Source organism: Meriones unguiculatus, chromosome 5 (assembly GCF_030254825.1).
Source record: "Meriones unguiculatus strain TT.TT164.6M chromosome 5, Bangor_MerUng_6.1, whole genome shotgun sequence".
Lineage (NCBI taxonomy): Eukaryota > Metazoa > Chordata > Mammalia > Rodentia > Muridae > Meriones > Meriones unguiculatus.
This window is the reverse complement of record NC_083353.1, coordinates 13,169,488-13,195,297: the sequence shown is the minus strand read 5'-3', so window position 1 is coordinate 13,195,297 and position 25,810 is coordinate 13,169,488. Positions and strand designations below refer to the sequence as shown.

The window sequence follows — 25,810 nt, the reverse complement described above, 5'->3', positions numbered from 1 at the left end:
GCCCTGGACAACAATTTGGAGGCAAGGTCTGATGTATTCCAGGCCATCTCACAAGTCGCTATGGTGAATGACCTTATGCTTCCAGTCCTCCTACCCCCCCTCCACCTCTTGAGTGTTGGGTCTACAGGGATTACAGGTATGGACCCCCACAACCCACGTATCCTGCCTTAGGGACAAGCACACTATGGACTGGGTGACATCCTGGTGGAAATTCACAGGTTTTGCACAGTCCAAGCCTGTGCTGTAGCCCAGTCGCTTATCAAACAGATACACTCTTCCTCTTGATGCGTTTATTTTTATTCACTGTAGCACTATTTCCATAAGCTGAAAAAAACACTACACGTTGACCAATAGTGGACTTAAAAACTTCAGGTATGTCCATCCAGTGAGCCGCCATGCAGAGCAGGAAGTGCTGGGCTCTGGGGGTTGAGGGCTGCAGAGCACACACTGCGTCAGCCGCGGCCAGCCGCATGTCCTCCTGAGAGCCTATTTTCTGCTCGGACGGTAGAGCTTTGATTTCCTTTTCTTTGGGTGCCTTCACCTCTTTCTCTTATATTTACTCTCTTCACTACTATTAGTTTTGAAACACTGTTTCTTACTTAGCCCTGGCTGGCTTGTAACATGTGGTAATCCTTTGCCTCTTCCTCCCTGAGGGCTGAGGTGACAAACATGTACCACCATGTCTGGTAAGGTGGGCAGGGATTTCAACAAGGACCCACCTCACGGTATTCTCCTAATTTGTTTCAGTGACCTAACCATTCCTTTCTTTCCTCTTCCCCACTCTCCCATGATTAAACACACACACACACACACACACACACACACACACACACACACACATGAAGCTGCTGTCTTTCATGACTATTTCCAGGATCATACCCGAGTAAGGCACACTTGTGCCTCCAGAAGGAAACTGAGTGTGGAGGAAAAGGAGCAAGGCAATCACAAAGGTGGAGGACAATTCTTTCCACTGTATCTTTCTGTACTTTCATATTTTTAGAATATGAAGTATATAATTTTCTCTAAAATACATAAATAGAAAAGGACCTAAAACAAAATAACTAAGGTTTGACTCAGTGGTACAAGCCAGGACTCCAGCACTTGGGAGACTGAGGCAGGACAACGTGTGCTCAAAGCCAGTTTGGGAGACATAGCAAGACCCTGTCCCAAAACAAAACAAACAAACAAAAAACAACTAAACAAACAAAAAACCCAGCCTGGAGGTTCAGGGGACTGCTGTTGAGTGTTAGGCCACTAGCATTACCCGGCAAGATGCTGTCACAAACCAACCAGCCAGCAACACACATAGGAATGGAATCTCTCTGTTCCTTTCCACACCAGCTCTGCGTTCTCTACCAGCCTGGCCTGTCTTAGCATCTGGCTATAACTGGTTTTACCTCTGTAAGTCCTGACTGATTATTTTTAAATAAAGAAGTCCTTTAAAAGAGATTTGTTTTTATTTATCTAAAAATTATAAGACTTCCTTTATGTTTTTGGTTGTATGAGTGCTTTGCCTACATGCGTCCCTGGTACCTTTGGAGGCCGGAAGGTATCATCAGGTCCCCTGGTACTGATGTTTGTGATCCATCCTGTGATGCAGGAACTGAACCTGGATCCTCGACAAGAGCAGCAGGCACTCCTAGCCACTGAGCCATCCCTCCAGCTCCCTAGTTTACTCTGAGATGGGCTCTAACTATGCTGCCAGGATGACATGGAACTTGGTAAGTAGACCAGGCTGGCCCCCACTAACACAGAGATCCACCTGTCTCTGCCTCCCAAGTGCTGGGATTAAAGGGGTGTGCCACCACCTCCCAGTCCTATTTTGATTTTTTAAAATTTAGTGTGTGTATCTGTGTGCCTGTATGTTGTGTGTGCGGCCTACAAAGGCCAGAAAGGGCACTGGGTCCCCTGGAGCTGCAGTTATGTGGTTCTGAGCTACCTGATTTGAGTCCTTTAGAATTGAGTAGCCATCACTGTTCACTACTGAGTCGTCTCTCTAGCCCCCCTTTAAGTCTTATAAAGCCCTTGCATACAACCTGAGTTTCCCTGCAAAAGGCTAATGGGGCCCTTCTTTTATATGTCTTTGATGTTTTCTACAACCATCAGCATAGCATAAGACAGAAAATATATCTACAATTTTTATTAAAATTCTATCTCGATAATATTTGGTGATTCTTGCATTTTATATATATTAAAAAAAAAAAAAAAAACACAACAAACTACTTCATACTTCTCTGTCTACATTTCAGCTCCATTCCAGGGACTTTCTTTTAGGAGAACAGTTTGTCCTCTTCTGAGAATGAGGAAACGTTCCTGGAGAGCCCAGCAAATGGCTTTCTGTAGTCTGGCCCCAGAATCCCCTGTCTGGCCAGCACAAGAGAAGGGAAGATCCAGAACATAGGGCTAGCTGCTCATGTGGACATAACACTGTGTCTGTGATGAAGCAGGAGGCCTCAGGGTGACGGCCACGGCCACATTGCTGCTTAGTTTTTTGTCAACATGACATAAAACTAGAGCCATTTGGGAAGAGGGAACCTCACTGAGAAGATGCCTCTGTCATACTTTTCGATAAGTATGTTGTTTTTGTTGTTGTTTTGAGACAAGATCTCACTTTGTAGCCTGACCTGGACTGAAATTCACTATGTAGTACCAGGTGGCCTTGAACTCAGAGATCTGCCTTGTCTCTGCCTCCTGGGGGCTGGGATTAAATGTATGTTCCACCCTGCCTGGATGAAATTAGTAAGCTGCAAGCTAAAATAAACTCTTTCCTCCCCGGTTGCTGTGGTCATGGTGTTTATCGCAGCAACAGAAAGCTGAGCAAGACAGTCCACCAAAGCCAGTGGTGGACAGGGCAGACAACAGGAGGTTGATTGGCGAGTCTATGAAACACTGACTTCTTAGGGAATTCCAGATACTATCCCCTCCTGCAACCAAGGTTCTGTGAGTTACTCAGAAGACAAGCTACCACCTACAGGTGGACAGCGTCTTCTGTTTTCAACACAGGATCTCTGTAGCCCAGGCTGACTCAGAGTTCATTATGTAGCTGAGTATGACCTTGAATTCCTTATACTTTTGTTTCTGCCTCCCAAGTGTTAGTGTCACAGGTGTCTCACCATAATGGTTTAGAATCTCCTGTCTGTCTCTCTCATCCTGTAGGCATGCTAGGCTAATGCTCTACTGCTGAACTACACCTTCAGCCAGAATCTCCTAAGCAAAGATATATGATCATTTCCCCTCAGTGTTTCTAAAAATCTAGTCTGTCTCATTAACAGTATATTGTCCATCCAGCACCTTCGTTCCCAAGTCGGTGTGCTCACCTGTCCATCTCGTACTTCTTTCTCAGAAAGGGAAGATGTTTCACTCATGACTCAAGATCACTGGTTCAGTGTCCTCGGGCTCTGAAAGGGGTCTGGTATGACGGTCTGAGGTCCAAGCTACACAAGCCTAAGAGCTCTGCTTTCGCCTTCCTTCTTGGCAGTTATTCAGGCTATACATAAGAAAGCAGTCCCTCTGTGCCATCACCAAGGTGCAGGAGGTTCCCGTGAGTCCTGAGAGGTGCCCTGGGGACTGCAGAGCTTCAGTCTGGAAAAACAGAGATGGTGGCAACAAAGCAGGCGTCATCATTCAGCCATGCCTCTGTACCAGGTATTCAAGGGGAAAGACTTAAAAACTTTAAGCAACTGTGAATCTATTCTAAATAAACAAGGTGCCTAGCCAGATGTCCACTGTTTACTGTCTACACCACAGGACTGGGACCATCCAGGGGACTAGGGGTGGGCTGGACTGTGTCTAGGAGGCAGTGGCAGTATTCTAGGTGGGGTCTGTTTGTGGCCATGACATCACCGAGACTTAACTTATCGGGGGTGAGAGTGACTGGAGGTTGCACTGGCTCTGTTCAGATCCTAGACACAGGTGGAGCTTCGGGGCTTATGACCCTGGACCTCTTTCCCAGAGTGACAGAAAAACTCAAAATGCAAGATGATGTCTTCACCCTACTGAGCCAAACTGGTCAACTCTTTTGCATGTGTGCGTGTGTGTGTGCAGTTGTGATGCAGTGCCGGTGCTGGGGATTAAATCCTTCGTGCATGCCAGGTGAATGTTCTACCACTGAGCTACATCTCCAGATCAGCTCTTAGGTGTGCACACACATGCATGCGTGTTCATGTGTGCGTCTGAGTAAGTGAAAAAGACAACCTCAGGTGTTGTCCCCCAGGCTCTGCTCACCTTAACTTTTTGAGACAGGGTCTCTTTCATTTGCCTGGAATCCAACAAGCAGGGTGGGCTGTCTATCCAATGAGCTTTAGAGCTATGCCTGTCTCCACCTTCCTGATGCTGGGATTACAAGTATGTGCTACCCAATTTTCAAAAAAAATATTATTTTCATTCATGTGTATTTGTGTGTATGCCATGTATGTGCAGATGTTCATAGGGTATTGGAGACCGTGGAGCTGAAGTTACAGATGGTTGTGAACTACCATGTAAGTGGTGAGAGCCAAATCCTGGTCCTCCGCAAGGGCAACAAACGTTCATAACTGATTGCACCTCTCTAACCCTGCTGTCATTCTGTCTGTCTGTCTGTCTGTCTCTCGATAGGGGTGTAGATATACAGAACAGGATTATGTAGATGCAGTTCAGTCTGGCCTCATACTTGCTATGTAGCTGAGGCTGGCTTCTACTTCTCAAGGGCTGGGACAAAACTCTGAGAAAAGCTCATCACTCTAGCCCTACTCTTCATTTCTTCTCATGGTGCCTGCCTCTGGAAAAGGGCTGGACAAAGAGCATATCTTAATCATGAGGTAACTAGACATCATGGATGCCAATCACACCAAAAGTCTGTGTCAAGAGGAGACAGTCTTCTCATGAACAACAGTTTCCAGGAGTCTTAGTGATGTGTGGGAGTCAAGGCAAAAATATGAGGCTGGGCTATAGATCAGAGGTAAAGCTATTGCTTACCATGTGTGAGGTCCTGGGTTCAATCCCCAACACTGGGGAAAAAAATCAGAGCTCATCCTTAACATGGTGGTGTATGCCCCAAATCCTAGAACTCTGGAAGCAGAGGCAGGAGAATCACTGTAAATTTGAGGGTAGCCTGATCCACATTGAGTTCCCGGCCATCTGAGGGTGCACAGCAAGGCTTTTGTCTCAATAAAAAACAAAGCAAGGGCAGGTGAAATGGTTCAGGGGGTAGAGTGCTTGTCAGCAAGCTTGATGACCTGAGGTCAATCTCCAAGGGAACCTGCATGGTAGATCCTCTAAGCTCCAACACACGCACCATGGAGTACACCATTCCACCCTGCCCCCAACAAACGCAAATTTAAAAAAATGAAACAAGATGCTTAGTGGGTAAGAGCGCTTGCTTTGGATGTGAGTACCTGAGTTTGGCTCCCTAGCACTATGGTGGAAAAGATAAAGGGATTTCTGCTTGCTGGGACTAGTTCCAGGTTCGGTCGGAGACCCAACTTCAGAGGTATACGGCACAGAGTGATAAAACAGGGCAATTAACAGCCCTCCTCTGGTCTTTCTGACTATTGGGCATGCATACTCACATTCATACACCAAAGAGTGGGGGTGGAAAGGCTGGGATTGTAGCTTAGAAGCAGGACACTAGGTCCAATCCTTAATACTGACGGGAAAATGTGGGTGGATGGTTCTCACACAACTGACAATCATAGAAACTCAAAGGAGGAAAGCAGGTGGAGGCCCTTCAAAGGAGTCAGCACTCCGCTGGAAGCATATCATCTGCACTTCCCAAGGACAAGCTGCCAGGAACAAATGGGGATCGTTGTCAGCTTTCAGGCTGGACACCTGGCTGGCCGTGATCTAGGAAAATGGTGATAATCCCTTACCTGAGTGCAGTAGCACCCCAGGAACTAGCTTTCTCTCCCTGGAACCTCAGCATCTACCTCTCTTTTCCTTTCCTCCCATCTTGGCCTGAATGACAGCCTAGGAAAAGGCACCCATGTCAGCTAACCTGGCAGAGTAACAGGTAGGTATGACAGTAGCCGTCTCAGGAAGGCTTTCCTGTGACTATGTGGGAAACCAACCAAGTAGCCCAGAAGCATGGCCTGCTTTACACACTGGATGGGAGCACTGCAGGGGTAATGAGAGCAAAACACTCAGTCATGAAGTCATTCCTCCTGACAGTGGAACTTGAGGCAATGGGCCTCCTATAAACAAATCCCTCTCAAATCAAGGACTTCTCTCCGACCTACTTTCCTCAAAGGGCAATGTTAAGAGAGTAAGCTATCTGCTGGAACTTAAACTCTCGAGAGCTGATTCGGAAGCTGCTCCATCCGCAAATGAAAATGCACACGTAGGTATGATGATCCTTGACTTAAGTCTTTCTTGAGGCTTGTTCTGTACTTTTAGGCCCCTGCAGAGTGACTGAGATTAGGGGATCCAGCTCGGGGCAGAGACATTGATTCAGGAGAGTGCCTGCGCAAGTCTCAACTCATCCAGATACCCAGACAGGCAGAGGCTGTGATAGTAACTTTCTCACTGTTTGAGCGGGAGAGCGGAGGGGAAGCAATGAATTGCTTCCGAGATTTCAGTGAATCCATCGCAGAACTGGCACTAGAACCCAGGTCTTCTCTGCCTCCCAGGCGGGATCTCAGGCCTGCAACTTTCAGCCTCGTGTGGCCCCGAAGTGACCATTTCCACCCCACATCGTCCCACTCACCCCTACCTCCCTCACCCCAACCCTCACCCTAGGCTCACCGGACGCGTCCCCAGCGTTCCGGTAGGGTCCCGTATCTCCTGAGGGGCCTCATCACGCAGGCGCTCAGAGCTGCCTGTCCCGCATTAAAACTACATTTCCCAGCAGGCAATGGAAAAAAAAAAAACCCATCGCAAAGATCATACGGAAAACCAGGATGGACAATCTTTATCAGCTGTGAGCGGGCAAGGGTCAACTTTCCTGAGCCGTCCTTTGCCGGGTTTTCATTCCTCTGAGGACAAACTCTCGGGGAGGAGCTTCGACCATAAAGGCCGAGCTCTCAGGCAAAGGACGCGGTCTTCCCGGGCAGCAAGATGTGGATCACCGCTCTGCTGCTGGCCTTGCTGCTGCTGGCGGTCCTCCAGAGGGTTTACGTTGGCCTGTTCGCCAAAAGCTCCCCGAACCCCTTCGCCGAGGATGTCAAGCGGCCACCTGAACCCCTGGTGACCGACCGGGAAGCTAGGAAGAAGATTCTCAAACAAGGTCAGTTGGCGGGACTGTGGTTCCAGGGCTGCTCCTAGACCTTCTGCTCTTGCAGGACCTGGACTTCTGTTTACTCGCTAGTAAAGTGCTGGGGAAACTTCCCTGCGCACCGAGGCTGCATGTTTTAGTGTTCTCTTTGCACGCCAAGATTTTGGCCTAGCCTATCCAGCCTTGCCTGTTGGGATCTGTTCAGCTCACAACTCACACAGAATAAGAGCCCCGTCCCTTACCCCTTACTTGGTTCTAGAGCCAACTTTTACCAACTTTTTCCTGTGCACCTGTGCCTTCTGGGAGGAGCGTGCGCCGGTTCTCTCTCTCTCTCTCTCTCTCTCTCTCTCTCTCTCTCTCTCTCTCTCTCTCTCTCTCTCTCTCGGCTTGATTCTAAAACTTTGGAGTTTCGTACTACTTCGGGACAAGAATGCCATTCTCCACTCAACCAGACACCTCTAAAACACGTGGAGAGGTGCAAGGTTTTTGGTTTGTTTTTTTTTTTTGTTTGTTTGTTTGTTTTTTGTTTTCGAGGCAGGTCTCACTTTTGTACCAGAGCTGGCTTCAATCTCACTAAGCAGCCCTGGCTCTAATCCGGAGCAGTCCTGCCTCTGTCTTCAGGATGATGGGATTGCAAGCAGGCACCAACATGCCTGGCCTTTAAGGTTTTCATAAAATGTTGGAGCTGGGCATAATTCCAGTCTGGACCACACAATGAGACCCTGTCTAAATAGACACACACAGCAAACCTGAAAACAACCAAAACACCCAACTGCAAAACCTTCAAAAACAAAAACAAAAAGTATCACCTTTTTGACCTCCAGCCACTGGCTTGTAGATTTTAGCCAAGGTAGCCCCAACTCACTATTTGCTGGGAACTGACCTTGAACTCCTGCTCCTCTACTTCCCACAGGGTGCCTCCTCCATTGTTTTGTTGTTGTTGTTGTTGTTTGTGGATTTGTGGATGGGAGGCAAGTCAGGCTTGTAGCCCAGGCTGGCTTACAGCTTGCTATGTTGGCCAAGCCTGCCTCAAATTCACAATGAGTCTCCTGCCACCAGCAAGAGATTGCAGATGGTGGCGTTACAGATGTGAGCCACCACGTCTTGGACAGTGCTTTTCATTTTTTTTTTCTTTAGTTTTTTTGAGACAGTAATCATGTAGGCCTGGATGTCCTGGAACTTGCTATATAGACCAGGCTGGCCTTGAACTCACTGAGATCCTCCCCTACACCTGACCGTGGGCAACGTTTTTTAGTGAACAGATTTTACTGGACACAGTGACACATTCCTCCCTGTGCTGGGGAGGGAAAGGCAGGTGGATCTCTACATAGGGAGCTACAGGCCAGTTAGGGCTACAGAGTAAAACCCTGTCTCTAAAAAAACCCAAGTAAGTATATCCCAAGAAAATAAATGAAGGAAGAAAGGAAGGAAGAGGACGGGAGAACAGCAGAAACCAGGTCTTGTGTTGGAAGTGTTCTCCAACACTGTAAGGTGTCCCGCCACGCCAGCCTTCCTTCTTGTATGAGCTGGTGCTGTGACTTCAGAATAAGAGCTCTGAGCAGCCCTGTCTGTCCCCTCCTCTGCTGGCATTCACAGACTTTGCTTCTTCCAAAGAAACATGGTTCCTTGGGCAGTCAGCCTTCCCACTTCTGTCTGCTCCCCTCTACAGCCTTCTCAGTCAGCCGAGTGCCAGAGAAGCTGGATGCCGTGGTGATTGGCAGTGGCATTGGAGGGCTGGCCTCGGCAGTGATTCTGGCTAAAGCCGGTAAAAGAGTCCTTGTACTGGAACAGCATACCAAGGCAGGTGGCTGCTGTCATACCTTTGGGGAAAATGGCCTGGAATTTGACACAGGTAAGGTTTGTGCGGGAAAGAGTTGGGAGCATGGCTTTGTCTTTAGGAGCCTAGGAACAGACAGTATTGGGTGATATGGGGCAGGTACAGTGAGGTGATATGGGGGCATTTCAGTGTTTTGGACGTCCCAACTCCTCTCTAGGCATCTCCATTTCTGTCTGATGGCCGAGTTATTGAGCAAGCATTGGGTGGTTGGTATATGTTCTGGCACATTCCTATAGAAAGGGTAGGAAGCTCTCTCTGGATATGAACTTGGCCAAGCAGGGCAACCTCTTCCTTACTTGGCACATTTCCAGGGCCCAACCCCTTTATCTCTGTACCTCCCTTTCTTTGCACTGCCCAACAGGAATCCATTATATTGGACGCATGCAAGAGGGCAACATTGGCCGCTTTATCTTGGACCAGATCACTGAAGGGCAGCTGGACTGGGCCCCCATGGCCTCCCCTTTTGACCTGATGATACTGGAAGGGCCTGATGGCCGAAAGGAGTTCCCCATGTACAGTGGGAGGAAAGAATACATCCGGGGCCTTAAGGAGAAGTTCCCCAAGGAAGAAGCTGTCATTGACAAGTACATGGAGCTGGTTAAGGTAGCACGCACCATGAATGGCATACCCAGCTGACCTTTTCATTGGTGAGGGGACTGCTGGGAAGTTGGAGACTGAGCTGGGGGGCAGGCAGGCAGGCAGGAATAGTCCTGTCTGTCCTGATTCCAGTGTACACTTGTATATGCCTGTGCCCTGCCTGTCTCCAGCTGCTACCCTCACTCTGGCCTCTAGATGGTACCCCTGGAAAGTCAGGCTTTGAGGAAGTTAGCTGTCCTTTGAGATGAACCAGACTTTTTGTTGTTCTGTGTAGTTGAGATAGGATCTCACAATGTAGCCCTGGCTGCCTAGAACTCACAGAAATCCACCTGCCTCTGGGCATATGAAGTCACACCTGGCTTCCAGACTGGGATGTTGTTTGAAAGGATTTTTGAGTACTAAGGATGTAGCTTATGCTTAACATATACAAAACTGGGCATGATGGTGTACCTGTAATTGCAGCACTCAGGAGATAGGAGCAGGAGGATTAGGAGTTCAAGGTCATTGGTAATTTTTGGAGCAGGAAATGGAAAAGCAAATTATAGTCTCATTTGAATGTAAAGAATGAAAAAAAACCCAGGGCCCATTTTTTGTTGTTGTTATTGTTTTGTGGTGAGGGAGACAGTCTTGCTATATAGTCCTGCCTTGCCTGTCAGTGGATAGCTCTGGTGCCCTTGAACTCACAGCAATCCTCCTGCCTTAGCATCTCAACTGTTGGGATCACAGGCCTGAGCTACCATGCCTTACTTGGATTAAATTCTTTTTCAAGTCTTTAAATTCAGAGTAAGTGTTTCTGGGCCTGCTGTCAGTGCTGGCTACAGCAGTTCCAGAGATGAGACTCACTCTACCTCTTTCCCCAGGTGGTGGCCCGTGGAGCCTATCATGCCATCGTACTGAAGTTCCTCCCATTGCCCTTGACTCAGATGCTCAACAAGTTTGGGCTGCTGACTCGTTTCTCCCCGTTCTGCCGAGCGTCTACTCAGAGCCTGGCCGAGGTCCTGCAGCAACTCGGGGCTTCCCCTGAGCTCCAGGCTGTTCTCAGCTACATCTTCCCCACTTATGGTGGGTAGCTGCCAGCCCAGCTTCTAAGCTGCTGCTCTCCCAGCTCTTGGCCTTTCTTTCCCATCTGACTAGCTGACTGAAACAAGCCAGAATAGACCCCAGGGCTGCTGGAGTTTGTGAATAAGAGCTTCGAAGTCTGACCTCTGCCAGACTCTGGTAGAAAATCTTTTTTATCTACTTTCTGGAAGATTTCTTTCTTATTCTTCCCCTCTTTTTTGTTTTCCTTTTCCTTTTTGAAGACAAGGTCTTCCAGGCAAGTTTTGAACTGATCCTTCTGCCTCTGTCTCCCTAGTGCTAGGATTACAGGTATGTGCCATCATGTCTAATGTATGTGGTGCTGGAGATGAAATCTAAGCCTTCATGTATCCTGCTCATTGAACTACATCCCCAGCACGTTTTCTCCCCCTCCCCTCCACGCCTCCGGGACAGGTTGACCTTGTTCAGGCTGGTCTGGAAATCTTTGTAGCCTAGTCTGGCTTTGAATCGACAATCCTCCCATTTCAGCTTTTGAGTGTTGAGACTGTAGGCACATATTATCATATTGCTTAAGGGCGACTTTTCCCTTTAGCCAGCAGTGTCAGTGACTCTCTTGGTCTTGGCAGGATAGTGGTTTTCAGAGAGTGCATTTATATCCATGCTAAGCTCACTATCTGCCCTGGGCCTTTGGAAACGTTTGGATCCTGGGATGGACTCGTGTGGTCCTTCATAGGAAGCCCTGCTTCTTCCTGGATGGTGCTAAGTATCCACTCTTGCCCACTCATCTTTTCTTTCCTTCTTCACTCTGTAGGCGTAACCCCCAGCCATACCACCTTTTCCTTGCATGCTCTGCTGGTTGACCACTACATACAAGGGGCATATTACCCCCGAGGGGGTTCCAGTGAGATTGCCTTCCATATCATTCCTTTGATTCAGCGGGCCGGGGGTGCTGTCCTCACCAGGGCCACCGTTCAGAGTGTACTGCTGGACTCGGCTGGGAGAGCCTGTGGTAAGAGACCTGCAATTGAGCTTTGGGGTCAGTGGGCTAGGGTTGAAGAAGAGACCTGAGGTCTTGCTGTAGATGAACCCGTCTTTTCATGCAAGGGAAGAGGCTGGAATCTGGGCTGGTGAGTAGCTCAGTGGATAAATGCTCCAGTCACTAAACCTGATGACCTAAGTTGGAGCCCCACAGGTGGGAGGAGAGAACTGACTCTGGCAGGTTGTCCTCTGATCTCCACGTGGGCTGCAGCACCCCCACCCCCAAACAAATAAACAAATGAGGGAAGGAAAAGAAATACAATTTTTACCAAAGGTCAGGTGTGACATAATGGTTATGTGAGTAGCCAGAGCCGAGGTTAGACACACAGGCTACAGCAAATCGCAGAAACCGGTGTTTCGTGAAGGGGAGTCTTCTGGGGAGTACTGTGGATGAAGAACTTGGCAGCAGTGAAGGAGGGCCTGAGACTCTGTAGAGCCACTGTTCTTGGGTTGGCAGGACATGGCTAAAGAGAAGCAAGTCCATGTGTGTGGATGAGAAGAGCTAGAGCAAGTAAGCACGGACACACTTGAGGCAAGGGCTGAGTGACCGCAGTGTGCGTGGGGGCAGCCCTGCCTGGCAGGAGTTCTAGGTCTGAGAAGTAGGACCTACCATAGGAGATCTGGTATCTATACATGTGGCTATAGACAGAACTAATATTTTGAGGCAGGATTTCATGTGGTCAAGGATACCCTCAAATTCACTAGCTAGCTGAGGCTGTCCTTAGAATTCCTGATCGTCCTGCTTCTTCCTCCTGAATGCTAGGATTACAGGGCGATGTCACCGTGCCATGAATGAACAAGTGCTGCACAACTGAGCTGTATCCCTAGCCCTGGGCTGAGATCTGGAGAAGGGCGCAGGCTCTTCCCTCTCCCTCGAGCTCACTAGCCCTCGGCTGAGATCTGGAGAAGGGCGCAGGCTCTTCCCTCTCCCTCGAGCTCACTAGCCCTGGGCTGAGATCTGGAGAAGGGCGCAGGCTCTTCCCTCTCCCTCGAGCTCACTAGCCCTGGGCTGAGATCTGGAGAAGGGCGCAGGCTCTTCCCTCTCCCTCGAGCTCACTAGCCCTGGGCTGAGATCTGGAGAAGGGCGCAGGCTCTTCCCTCTCCCTCGAGCTCACTAGCCCTCGGCTGAGATCTGGAGAAGGGCGCAGGCTCTTCCCTCTCCCTCGAGCTCACTAGCCCTCGGCTGAGATCTGGAGAAGGGCACAGGCTCTTCCCTCTCCCTCGAGCTCACTAGCCCTCGGCTGAGATCTGGAGAAGGGCGCAGGCTCTTCCCTCTCCCTCGAGCTCACTAGCCCTCGGCTGAGATCTGGAGAAGGGCGCAGGCTCTTCCCTCTCCCTCGAGCTCACTAGCCCTGGGCTGAGATCTGGAGAAGGGCGCAGGCTCTTCCCTCTCCCTCGAGCTCACTAGCCCTCGGCTGAGATCTGGAGAAGGGCGCAGGCTCTTCCCTCTCCCTGGAGCTCACTAGCCCTCGGCTGAGATCTGGAGAAGGGCGCAGGCTCTTCCCTCTCCCTCGAGCTCACTAGCCCTCGGCTGAGATCTGGAGAAGGGCACAGGCTCTTCCCTCTCCCTCGAGCTCACTAGCCCTCGGCTGAGATCTGGAGAAGGGCGCAGGCTCTTCCCTCTCCCTCGAGCTCACTAGCCCTCGGCTGAGATCTGGAGAAGGGCGCAGGCTCTTCCCTCTCCCTCGAGCTCACTAGCCCTCGGCTGAGATCTGGAGAAGGGCGCAGGCTCTTCCCTCTCCCTCGAGCTCACTAGCCCTCGGCTGAGATCTGGAGAAGGGCGCAGGCTCTTCCCTCTCCCTCGAGCTCACTAGCCCTCGGCTGAGATCTGGAGAAGGGCGCAGGCTCTTCCCTCTCCCTCGAGCTCACTAGCCCTCGGCTGAGATCTGGAGAAGGGCACAGGCTCTTCCCTCTCCCTCGAGCTCACTAGCCCTCGGCTGAGATCTGGAGAAGGGCGCAGGCTCTTCCCTCTCCCTGGAGCTCACTAGCCCTCGGCTGAGATCTGGAGAAGGGCGCAGGCTCTTCCCTCTCCCTGGAGCTCACAGCTCAGCAGGATTCTTGTGCCCGCAGGTGTCAGTGTGAAGAAGGGCCAGGAGCTGGTGAACGTCTACTGCCCTGTCGTCATCTCCAACGCAGGAATGTTCAATACCTATCAGCACTTACTGCCAGAGGCTGCCCGCTGTCTGCCAGGTGAAAGACGGGTATTTCTTATGAGTGCGGCCTGGGTGATGCTCCCCTCTTCTTGGGTACCCCTCTGGCATGCTCTCTAGTGTGTGTTACCAACACTGTAACATTTATATTTGGGGAATCTAGGAGCACAGGTGAAGAGGGGCCTTTCACAGAGGCAGTAGCAGGACTCTGAGGACACTGTTCTGTCAGATGCAAATGTCTAGGCTTTGCACTTGGGGCTGAGAAATGGAGGCCTGTATATCTGCCTTCCTTCCCCTGAGAAACCGGTACTTTAATAGAAAAGACTCACTTAAGGGGCAGCCAAGGGCTGGGGATGAAGTTCAGTCAGGTGCTTGCCTGGCATGCATCAAGCTCTAGGCTTGATCCCCAGAACCAGGTAAGACAGCTGTAGTGGATTTGGCTGTAACCCCAGAACTCTGGAGGTGGAGGCAGGGAGATAAGAAATTCGAGGTCATCCTTGGCTACAGGAGATCCTGCCTCCACAAACCGAGGAGGGACATTGAGATGCCTCAGAGGTAAAAACTACTTGCTACTCAGTCTGGTGATCGGAGTTAGATCCCCAGAGTGAAAGACGACAGCCATGACCTCAGCGAGTTGTCCTCAGGCTTCTCCCTGAACACCCAGGTGTGTATGCCCTTGTCCACACACACCTACAATTAAAGAACAATCTAAAGGGGTAAAGGGGTGAGCAGAACCGGCTTGATTGTCCAGAGGTGCTGTAAGCTGGCTGTAGTCTGAGCCAGCAGGAGGCCAGCACCTGTGACTGAAGGTGCATGGAGCAGAGGTGGTAGTGCTGAAAGGAGTCTGAGGCTATATCTGACACAGACAGAAGAGCAGGTCCTGCCAGGAGCCTTTAGAAATAACTGTAAAATTGGCCAGGCCTATCGCAGCTGGCAGCTGAACATCCTGAGGCTATTCTGGCAGGGAGTGGGCTGTCTGGCCACAGCTCCTGCAATGCAACCCTCACCGGCTCTCTGCAGATGTGAAGCAGCAGCTGGCAATGGTTCGGCCCGGCATGAGCATGCTGTCAGTTTTTATCTGTCTGAGAGGCACCAAGGAGGACCTGAAGCTTCAGCCCACCAACTACTACGTTTATTTTGACACAGACATGGACAAAGCGTAAGATGTGAGGGGGTGGAGAAGACTGATGGCACTAGGCCTCAATCCAAAACCCTGCTTCCACCCTTGGCATGGTTCTAGGAATAAGAAGTGGCATGTGTGTTGAAGGAGGAGATGCAGTCTCCTAGTAGACTCCTAGAAAGCTTCCTATACCAAAGCTGTGTCTCTGTTTCTTCCCCGTGGGCGATCCCTGGAGATGAACCATCTTTTGGGTAGTGCTGGTGGCTTTGAGAAAAAAGGCCTAGAGACTGGCAGTCATACCCCCTCATCCACAGGATGGAGCGCTATGTCTCTATGCCCAAGGAAAAGGCTCCAGAGCACATCCCCATTCTTTTCATTGCCTTCCCATCAGCCAAGGATCCAACTTGGGAGGACCGGTTTCCAGGTAGGGCTTGAGGTCCAGGGAAGTTGGGCAGGGGCCAGGGTAGGGCCAAAGTAGCATTAACATGGCCTTACACCTGTAGACCGGTCCACAATGACTGTGTTGGTACCCATGGCTTTCGAGTGGTTCGAGGAGTGGCAGGAGGAGCCGAAGGGCAAGCGGGGTGTTGACTATGAGACCCTCAAAAATGCCTTCTTGGAAGCCTCTATGTCGGTGATCATGAAACTGTTCCCACAGCTGGAGGGCAAGGTAAGGGCCAACACACAGTGTTGGGGGTGATGACACACCTCCTTCCTGCTTGTCTTTTCTCGGGTACAGGGATAAAGCCTGAAGTAACAGTCCCAAGGAAGGATCAGGCCCTTGCAGAGTCCCTTGTTCATCCCTGCCCTATCCTTTTGCCTCCTCAGGTAGAGAGTGTGACTGGAGGATCCCCACTGACCAACCAGTACTATCTGGCTGCTCCCCGAGGAGCTACTTACGGGGCCGACCATGACCTGGCTCGTCTGCACCCTTATGCAATGGCTTCCATAAGGGCCCAAACCCCCATCCCCAACCTCTACCTGACAGGTACACTGCCTTACTCTGCCAGCATCTGGGCTTCCCGGGCATAGCCTTTTGTTCCTGTCCTCAGACCCACACCAGGTGCTGGGCTGCCTTGGCTGACTATAGTCCTGGGTTCTGTCTGAAGCTGTCTCTCTTTGGGCAGCCTTGATATGGAGGGGTGAACATAAGAACCCCCCTGTTTTCCCATCCTCATACGGGTAGACATCCATGGGCCACTGCTTTTGCCTTCTAGGCCAAGATATCTTCACGTGTGGGCTGATGGGAGCCCTGCAAGGGGCCTTGCTGTGCAGCAGTGCCATCCTGAAACGGAACTTGTACTCAGACCTGCAGGCTCTTGGCTCAAAGGTCCAGGCACAAAAGAAGAAGAAGTAGTAGTCCATTCAGAGATGAGCCGGAGGAACAGCACCTCCCTAACCTCTCGCGGTGTCCTCCTGCCGTAATTCATTGAACATAAAAACCCAAACCACTCTGTTTCTGATAACTGCTGTAAATTAAGACGACTTCACCTTGCAAGGCCTAATGTGGGCTGTGAGTTCTTCACCTTCTATTTAAGGTTTAGTGTGGGCTGCTCAGCCTCTCACAATGGAGAATGCTCCAACTTTCCCACACCCAGCTCCAAGCAATGGTCAGAGACAAAGAACCCCTGAGGGTGTTGGCTGTTGGAGTAGGTTGGTCCAGTCCAGCCCTGAAGCGTTTTGCTTCTACCCGCTCTAGTGTTGTGCTGCTCTGGACTGTCAAGGGGAAGCATGACTAGTGGTCTTGGGTGGCAACTCTCAAAGAGCTGGAGCCAAGAGACCCTCAGCCTTAAGCTTTATCCTCTGTTAGAAGCAGGCTGACGGAGCAGCATTCAATCAGAGACACACCAGAAGAACCACTGCCAACAAAATGGCCCGCACATCAGCCCGCTGAGATCTTGATTAGAGAACGGCCAGCCTGGCAGGGAGGGAAGAGTGGAGACACTGGGCCCGAACACAGGAAGCCCAGTGTGCACAGAGCATATGGATGGCATTTGTAGTTACTGGCACATATTAAGAACTGAGTATTAGGGTCGGTGTGGTGGTACACACTTTTAATCCCAGCACTCAAGGAGGCTGAAACAGGGAGATCTCTGCGCTTGAGACTAGTGTAGTCTATGAAGCAAATCTAGGACATCCAGGGCTCTGTTACACAGAGAAGCCCTGTCTTGAGAAGGAAGGAAAACAACAACAACAAAAACCCTGGTATTGTTTTCCAAAGTGCTTAGAATTCATTCCGATTTTGCAGTATCGGCGCACACGTGTGAAGTAACTTGGTGAACGGGACCCAGGATTGAAGCACAGGTTCACCTGCTTCATATGCATAGACTAGTTATCACATCTTCTGTATTATTATGAAAAACTGAGCATTCCATGACCTGGCGTATGAGTTCATGTTACTCAAAACACTTGTTTTGGATTTCAGAATAGGGATGCTCAACTTATATGAATAAATGGGAAAGTGGATAAAAGTTAAAAACTTTTCAATTATGTTAAGTAGGTACCAAGTTTAGTTCATTTAAATATACTATTAACACGTGTAATGTTTCAATGCTTTGATATCTGAATTTTATTTTGGTTTTTGTTCAATAATGATATGAAACTACACTGAGATGCCATTTACAGAAGCTCAGTAAAATACGCTGAAAAATACTTATACCACAATAACCTTTAAAAAAATACAATTAAGCCATTATAGTTAAGTTTCAAAACAGATAGAAATACAAAACATGGCTAACAGTGGCAATCTACTAATTGGGCAAACAAGACAAGGAAAATAATGTCAACATTCATTTATTTAACATGGTAGTCTGAATTAAATTCCTATCACAGTGTGAGGAGGCCAGCTTCATGGGTAGTTTGCTATGCTATGCAAGCTGAGGTCCAAACTACAGAGTTTCTAAGCTTAAATACTTAAGAGTCACATCTGAGCAAGGAACTAAATGAGCTGAGTCATCCTGAAATAGTTAGATTAAATTTTAACATTTTACAGCTTTCTTTCGTTTATTGAAACAGGCTCTCACTTTCTAACTTTGGCTGCCTGGAACTTGCTATTCTAGACCATGCTCTGGCCTCATGCTCCTTTTGGCCTCCTGGTGCCTCTGTCTTCTGAGTGTTGGGATTAAAGGCATGCATCACCACACCAGACTCTTTACAGCTAGCTTTCTTTTCCTTCCTTCCTTTCTTTCAAAAATTTATTATTTATACAGTGTTCTGCCTGCATGTGTGCTGCGTGCCAGACAAGGGCACCAGATCTCACTATAGATGGTTGTGAGCCACCATTTGGTTGCTTGGAATTGAACTCAGGGCCTTTGGAAGAACTCTTAACCTCTGAGCCATCTCTCTAGTTCTTTACAACTTTCTTAAGGCAATGCCAAACAACTTTCCTACCAAGAGTTTTGAGAAAACTGCTTCACAGGGCCACATGGCCCGGGGCTTGACATACCCTTCTCTACATTCAAATGGCTCAGACTTGTGCAAAGCACACTATGCCTTGGTGAAGAAAGAAGAAAGAGCATTCATAGCAGGGGAATTCTTAAGGGTACAAAGCTCTGTCTCCAGGGAAAAATGTGTTAGCACATTTAGTTAGTTGTTTGGTCCAGAACTTCTATAAACCATAGCAGGAAAACAAACTATTAACTGTTATGATGCAAGCAGGTTCTCTGTAAGAAATTGCTCGTAGCCAAAAGCTGCGCAGGAAAGCACACTCAGAACATTATTGTCTATAGGAATGCTACTTTAGGCTTTATGTGCTTCCCATATGCCAGCCCAGCCTCTGGTATAGAAGCCTCAGCCAGGCCATCACCATCCATACGCTCTCTAGGAAAATATGCTTTAAATATTCTACCTTCAAAAACACACGCCTGAAAATGCCTTTTCTTTGGTGGGAGCCACCTCCTTCAGTGCAACTTCTCAAGTGAAACAAACTCTACTGTACTGTCTGCAGCCCAAAGGGTGAGGCTTTGTAGACTGTGGCAAAACTTCTTGTGTCCATCCACTCACTGTCAATCTTGGTTCCTGAAAATCAACCTTTCTTCCTGCCCTTCAAAAGCAAAAGTCAACAAGTATAAGGCCACAGCAAGCAGTAGCTAGGAAGAGCTGTGTGAGCCCCGGTTTCAGTTACATCTCCAACAAGAAACGTAACCCCTGAGGCCCCTGGCACATAGAGCAATGTCAATGACTGTCTCTCGGGGCTTAGTTTTCTTAGGGAGATCGAAGCAACATCAGAACTATGTCATGTTGGAGTTCTAAGATAAGGGAGACGTTAAGAGCTATCAGCATGGAATGGAAAAAAACAATCAAATGTGTTGAAGCTAGGAGGAACATAAGCATGTGAGCTGAGTCCTTCAAAACACAAAGACCTGGGTAAACTGAAAGGAGGGGGGAGCCTAACCACAGAGCAACCACAAGAAGCTGGAACAAAGGCTTTGCTGAGGGCAGAGGCAAGAGGGAGTGTCAGATGGTGAGGCCAAGAAGGAATCTGCAGTCTAGAATACAACTTCAGACAGAAGCGCACATTCTGAAATGATCGATGCTTCCAAAACTAATAAGGTCAAGAAACCCAATTCAGGTGGTTCCTGAAAATTAATGGAGAGTATACCTAATTAGAGTTTCTTTAAAAACAGAAAGAAATGGGACTCCTGTGATAAGAAAAATGTTGATAGTTTGTAGTATAGAGTTTTCAGATAATTAAACGTAAGTATAGACAGAGGAATTTGATAGGTACAAGAGTGACAACCAGACAATGTGGCTGAGTTGTTTAGCAGATAGCAGAACTGGGTTTTTGGGAAGGAGGCCAAAGATAAAGATGAGAATCAAGGAGAAGATGAAGAATGGGTGGATTTATTGAAGACAGTCAAAGCAGTAAGACCTGGGCACCCTCTTCCCCTCCCCCCATAAGATAAGGCAAAGGACAATTTGCAAGAGACACTAAGAAAATTGGCATGCATGGAGCCCAAGCATCCATTATTACCAAGTGTTAAGAGCAAGCTGTGACAACGAGCTGTTGAACTGGATGATGTGTCAACTGAGGAACCTTGAGAAAAAGGAAGAGGAGTTACAAGCCTGTAACTGTCAGGTAGAGCAAGCAAGGGAATGGAAGCAACACCAACTAGAGCAGGATAGGTGTGGGCACTCATACAGGCTGCAGAAGCACACAAACGGGCCTACAGAGGAAGGGAAAATGAAAATGGGGGGCTAGAGTAGTGTTGGAGAAGGCTGAAGGAGACTGAGAAGGGCTTCCTCAGCTTGGAAAAAGCAACAGAAGACTTGTGCACAGCTGAGAGAACAGTAGCAATGATCTCCTGTCCAAAAGTGGCCCCTGCCAAGAATAAAAGCTTAAAGCACACACTACAGTCAGCATGGGGAAAGAACTCCAAGACCATTTCTTTTTCGGGCTGATCTCTCCAACAGCATAGGACTCCTAGTTTCCCCCTCCCACTTTCCACATCCCTGAGATTAGTGGAGACTCTGTTTAGTCATGACCACATAGACAGGACCTCCAGACACAGCATAATCCAAGACATCCTCAGTTATCTCAGGGAACCTACTTGGTTTCTTACAGTTTTACAACCAGATGTCACAGGACAGAAAAGATTTTACTCATTCCTTTGATGTCTTGGATGAGAGGACCATTAAACAGAGCAAGGAAAAGTGTGGAGAGTGCAGTGAGTTCCTAAGTATTTGTCCATCTAAGGTAGGCAATAAAGGCAAGCTGAGTTTGTGGAAAAACCTTTCCTGAAGTCCAAATCACTCCTATGTGTTTTCTTCCACAAAGCATAAACCTGCCCCTTTTCAAGCAGTTCCTATTGGGGTGGCCAAATGATCATCACCATACTTAAAAAAAATTCCCATGGAAGTGAAACCCTGAGTTCCCTTTTATGCTAGTACAACCAAAGAGTGTAAACTTTCAGAAAAATATAGACTGTCAGATGGAACAGACCTTAACACTCTTTAAACTTGCTATTCTGGTTTACAGCTGAGGCCGCTGTAGAGAGTAAGTGTTGAAACCCCTCTCTACCCATCAGCTCCCCACCCACCATCTACACCTTGTCTAGAAAGTACCTCTCTACAGTTTGTTCCTAGAGTTAAAGATAAAGAAGCTATGGGAGGGTGGTCCACCATGTGTCCTGCCTAGGGTGGAGTCTTCCTTTGGTCACAGCCATGTTCCCACATGTTCCCCCCACTTGTACTCTAAGGAAGAAAGGATGATGGAACACACTAGCATAAAGGGAACACAAAGTAAATAAGACATCACCAGAGTACAATGTCGCCAAAGTGCAGGTGCAAAACCTGAAGCAATCTCATCTCTGCCAGCCCAGACTTGCCAACAAACCCCAGAGGAGGTCACAGTCTCTTCATCTCTTGATTCGGAAACAAATCAGCAGGGAGGACAAGGTTCTTGCAGACAAAAATTCAGAGCTGAAATGAGAGCAACACATTCTGTTGGTAACATTCATAGAGAGATGTATTAATGCTGTCATTCTGAGAGTCAAGTCAGGCTCATTCACCATGGAACAGCACTTAATAAAAGTGCTTGAGTCACATCATTAAAGTCAACTGGAAATTAAATATGCACTGGAAAGTCAGACAGTCTGCTAATGTGGTAGTTCATGCCTGTAATCCCAGCACTCAGGAGGCTGAAGCAGAGGATTATGAATTTCCAGGCAGCACAGATTACATCATGAGTTCGGAGCTAGAGTGAGAGACTGTCTCAAAAAGCCAAAATAAATTAATGGTTGATAGGAGAGTAAGAGGTATTTTCTTCAGTGGGGTAGTCACTGCTAAGCTGCCCATGCTCCTGTGAATAACCCCTAATGAAACTCACTGAGTCATTTAAAAAAAAAAAAGTGCAGGAGAGATGGCTGAGCACTTAAGAGCACATGTTACTCTTGCAAAGGAGAGGAGTTTGTTTCCCAGCACTTACATGATGGTCACAGCTATCCTTAACTGCAGTTCCAGGAGATCCAATGGCCTTTTTGGCCCTCTACTGGCAACCAGTACACATGTGGTACACATACATACATGTAGGCAAAGCACTTACACACATAAAACAAAATAATTAAACCTAAAAATATTTTAAATATTGAGAGGGACAAGAAGGGGTAATGGAGGTGAAGGTGACTATTATCTAAATACACATATGTATGTACACATATATCTATATCTATCTATATATGAAAACATGTAGTGAGACTCATTATGTGTATTTAATACCTCCTAATAAAGAAACAAATCATAAATAAAGCCACATGTGATGGTGGATAGGAAGAATTTCTAGTTTCTACTTTATACTCTCCTGTATTATTCTAAATAATTTTCATGTGTATTGCTTTCTTTCCAACTAAAACAAAATTAAGGAGGAAAAATATCCTTAAAGTCAATTATGGAAGAAAGCAGCAGGCTAGAGCTAAGTGTAAAGTTGACCTACTTGTGACAGATGTTCTGAGCTGAGTGGCTTACTCTGTAGTGCTGAGAAGTAGGTGAACTGTTCCCTGTAGGAAGTCTGGGAACCATTCGCATCTGGGTCACCACTGTTCTTTGCCAGTGTCCTTTCTGTTGCTTAACAGAACAGGGCAGTTGTTTGTTGTAACCACCTAGTACAGTTTCCTGTGGAGAGAACCTTTCTCAGCTCCTGCTGCTGTGGGATGGAAAAAAAGACTCCTCTCCCTGGCAGGGGCAGACTGGCCAGGATCACGAGGACCAGCCTGCAGGCTGTTCTGTGGGTGTACTTGGGGCCTATGTGCTTCTGGGCTCATCTGCTTTGAGAGAATTGTGATCTAGGGCTTTGCTGCCCAAGGTAAGGTCTGGCAGCATTTGGTGATCCCCCAAAAAGGTGACATATAGGCTATACCCATACTTAGTTGATTAGACTTGGCTTTTTATCACAATGTTCAATGTTTATCAAAATGTTTATGTGTCAAGGGCTGAAATAGGGCAAAAGATGTTTAAAAGTGTAGGGAGTTACTATCAAGTATTGCCTTTGAGTAGGAACTTAGGAAGAAAATAAACAAAAACACATTTCTAGGCAGATCTGTTTATCTGTCAAAAGTGAAAGTATTGAAAGGGCTCTTCTATTTCTAACTTTGTAGATTCATGTACAATTCTATTTGTAGCCTTCTGGGCCTGGGAACAATGGCAGCATTGTCCCCAAAATTGGCCCACCTGAGGTTGAAGATTCCTTCTAGACCTGGCTTCTCATTTCTTACCTTTAAGTTCAAACGTTGGTAGTCACTGGCCTTCGGCCTTCGAGTGACTTTGGATCTTTTTCCTTCTAGGGCAAAAGCAATAATCTGAGGAAGGAAAAAGAAAACAGATTAACATTTGGCTCTGTAATGATGTACTTCAGTTCCTGATATCAGAGGCAGTTACCTAGATCCGCAAAGAGGCCTATTTAACACACACACACACACACACACACACACACACACACACACACAGACAAACACTGTTCTTTGAAATGCTAGGCTCAAACAGGGTCATACAGGCAAATGTATCAAGCATGCAATATAGCACTGTAGTAGAACGACTTTAGCATGCATGTAACTGGAGTTCAACCTCCAGCACCACAAAGTAATAAAATTGTATAAAAATTTTAAAAGGCCTTGGATACAACAAAATCCTTCATACTATTTAACAGTGAACAGCACATAAAGGCTGTGGCCTGTGGGACTCTGTATGATTTAATAGTAGCAAAGAGTCAAAGGTCTGCCAGTCCCCTTGCCAGAGAGTTCTAGGTCATGTCTTTAAGGGGAACAAAAATATTATAACTACTGATTGTTTCTTTTTTTTCCTGATTGTTTCTTATCTACAAATATATGCTTTGCTTCCACATGTGGTTTCAACAACTTTACTCTGATTTATCGTTCTCATCATGAGCATTGAGATGCAGAATGAAGAATGTGCATTCTTCACAGCCATCACAAATTGAACTCTCCAACACATCAAGTCACTGAAATTATCTTCTAAATCTCATGGCTCATTAGGAAATACAATCATTTTGTCACCAGAGCTGTTTCTACAGGACATGGGTGCCACTTTAACCCCAATGACACGTACATTTATGCAATTCCTAGGTTTCCTTCTAACTCTTGTTGGTGGCAGAAGAGCGATCCTTGGGCTTTATGGTACTGGTATTAGGGACTATGTAATTGAAAATATTCTTCCTGCCTACAGATAGAAAACAGTAGGAATAGAAGCTAGAAATGGTAAATTATCTCAAGTATGGAAAAAATGGAAGAAGTCAACATGTCAAGAACTCAGATCCACAGAGGCTGTGAATGGTCTGAGTTCCAAGTTATGGGAGGAGAATCTCAATTCGATCAGGTCATAATTCATGTCAAACTTGGCACTTTACAGCAGAACTCAGAGGAAACAGGACACATGACGAAAACACATGACTTATACACCTTAAGAGTTTTGTAAGTCCTAGCAGGGTCTGAGGAAAAACTGAAGCTCATTTTAAAATACTCAGAGCTCACAGGCTGAGGGACAGAGAGCTGCCCATGCAGGAAGAACTCAGGATGTGGGAAACCCCAGTCCCCTCTTACCTTCCGTTTGTTGTGGTAAGCAATATAGAGTACAGCAACAAGAACAGCTGCGGTCACCAGATAGGCGAAGAAGTGACTGCTCTGTGCACTGGTGCTCCCAGAATTGTCCTTATACAGGTCATCATTCACAGACTCCGTGAGTGTCCCCTCTCGCTTCTCGCCGGAGGAAGGGCCCAGCGCCTTCTCATTCTCTTCTTCAAGTGGTGAGGTCTCTTCTGGCTCAGACTCAGCCTCTTCCACCTCCTTGGTTTCCACATCTTCAGAAGGCTCTGAAGACTTCTCTCTTCCCTCCAGCTGGGGAGAGTCCCCTGCCACTCTCTCCCCAGATTCAGTTTTGGAAGTAGGCGTTGGTTTCTGTCCATTTGCTTCTGGCTGGATGTTGTCATTCTTGGGGGACTCCTTATCTTCAAAAGATTTGGAGGTGGGCTTGTCTGTATCGAGTTTTACGGACTTCTCTGAATCATCATTTGTAGGCTTGTCAGAACCATCACTTGCGGGCTTGTCAGAATCATCATTTGCGGGCTTGTCAGATTCATTTGTGGGCTTATCAGAACTACCTTTTGTGAGCTTTTGCCCAGACTCTCCCTGGGAGTCGGATGACAGGGGCTTCTGTGCAATGTTCGTCGACTTGGTATCTGTAGTTCCAGGCTGCTTTGGGGATTCAACCAACTGGAGATTGGGGGCAGTGGTCTGCTGTCCAGATTCCGCAGATTTGGAAACTGCTGGGGTAGTCGATCCCCCCGGTTTTTCTGGGTCTTCTTTAGCGGACTGCTGCTGCCTCTGACTGCTAGTCTCTCCCGGCTTAGAAGACTCTGTCTCCTCAGAAGGCAGGGACGTGGGTTTGGAGTGTGAGGACTGAATCGGAGGATCACCTTTATCTGGGACGCTGTCTGGCTTAGAATTGTCCGGCTGAACTCCTGAAACAGAAAAATCATTAAGTCCTCGGAAGAAAAGGCCAAGAGAAGAGAAAGGGGCTTGACTTCTCAGAGCTGGAATTGCCCAGCGGTCATGGCTAAATGGGAAAAAGGTGGAGATGGACAGAGAAGAGTCGGGTCAGGCAAGGAAGACATCACGCTACTGTGGCGACCAGCCAAGGTGAGGACCGGGGAGCCTAAGGGGAGTGAGATGGGCTGTAGGGAGGGGAGGGGGCGTCTTACTCGCCACTGCGACACTCAGCAGGAGCAACGCAACCAGGAACCGCATCCTGCAGTCTGCACTTCCGCCCTCTACTGCTGACGTGAGAGCAGCGCAAGGGATTTCAAGCGCGCGGCCCTGCCCTTTCCGGCGGGTTTCTCT

The 25,810-nt window shown here is 47.9% G+C and overlaps 3 protein-coding genes across 6 annotated transcripts in view; 1 reads left to right on the top strand and 2 right to left on the bottom strand.

The window, feature by feature from the left end:
* The window catches only part of Elmod3 (ELMO domain containing 3), a 30,851-nt gene extending 24,010 nt beyond the window's left edge, over nucleotides 1-6,841 (bottom strand). The window contains exons 1-3 of one of the 4 annotated variants that reach the window (XM_021654069.2): nucleotides 6,718-6,800; nucleotides 4,954-5,046; nucleotides 3,318-3,582 (exon numbers count right to left, since the gene is read on the bottom strand). In XM_021654069.2, the coding sequence (XP_021509744.1) occupies nucleotides 3,318-3,365 (48 nt within the window). In that variant the 5' untranslated portion in view covers nucleotides 3,366-3,582; nucleotides 4,954-5,046; nucleotides 6,718-6,800. Of the gene's footprint in view, nucleotides 1-3,317; nucleotides 3,583-4,953; nucleotides 5,047-6,706 lie in introns of all 4 variants that reach the window. The other 3 variants (XM_060383524.1, XM_021654066.2, XM_021654067.2) reach the window with 3 other exon arrangements.
* A 50-nt stretch (nucleotides 6,842-6,891) lies between these two features.
* Retsat (retinol saturase) lies at nucleotides 6,892-16,464 on the top strand. The gene is made up of 11 exons (XM_060383523.1): nucleotides 6,892-7,198; nucleotides 8,856-9,038; nucleotides 9,385-9,626; nucleotides 10,481-10,682; nucleotides 11,470-11,667; nucleotides 13,767-13,886; nucleotides 14,867-15,005; nucleotides 15,281-15,390; nucleotides 15,470-15,636; nucleotides 15,795-15,954; nucleotides 16,184-16,464. The coding sequence occupies exons 1-11, from the start codon at nucleotides 7,030-7,032 to the stop codon at nucleotides 16,321-16,323; spliced, it is 1,830 nt and encodes a 609-aa protein (XP_060239506.1). The 5' UTR covers nucleotides 6,892-7,029; the 3' UTR covers nucleotides 16,324-16,464.
* A 1,042-nt stretch (nucleotides 16,465-17,506) lies between these two features.
* On the bottom strand, nucleotides 17,507-25,804 carry Tgoln2 (trans-golgi network protein 2). Its single transcript, XM_021627987.2, has 4 exons — nucleotides 25,672-25,804; nucleotides 24,515-25,431; nucleotides 23,174-23,257; nucleotides 17,507-21,386 (listed from the first exon to the last, which is right to left on the bottom strand). The coding sequence occupies exons 1-4, from the start codon at nucleotides 25,715-25,717 to the stop codon at nucleotides 21,381-21,383; spliced, it is 1,053 nt and encodes a 350-aa protein (XP_021483662.1). The 5' UTR covers nucleotides 25,718-25,804; the 3' UTR covers nucleotides 17,507-21,380.
* Nucleotides 25,805-25,810: the final 6 nt, after the last annotated feature.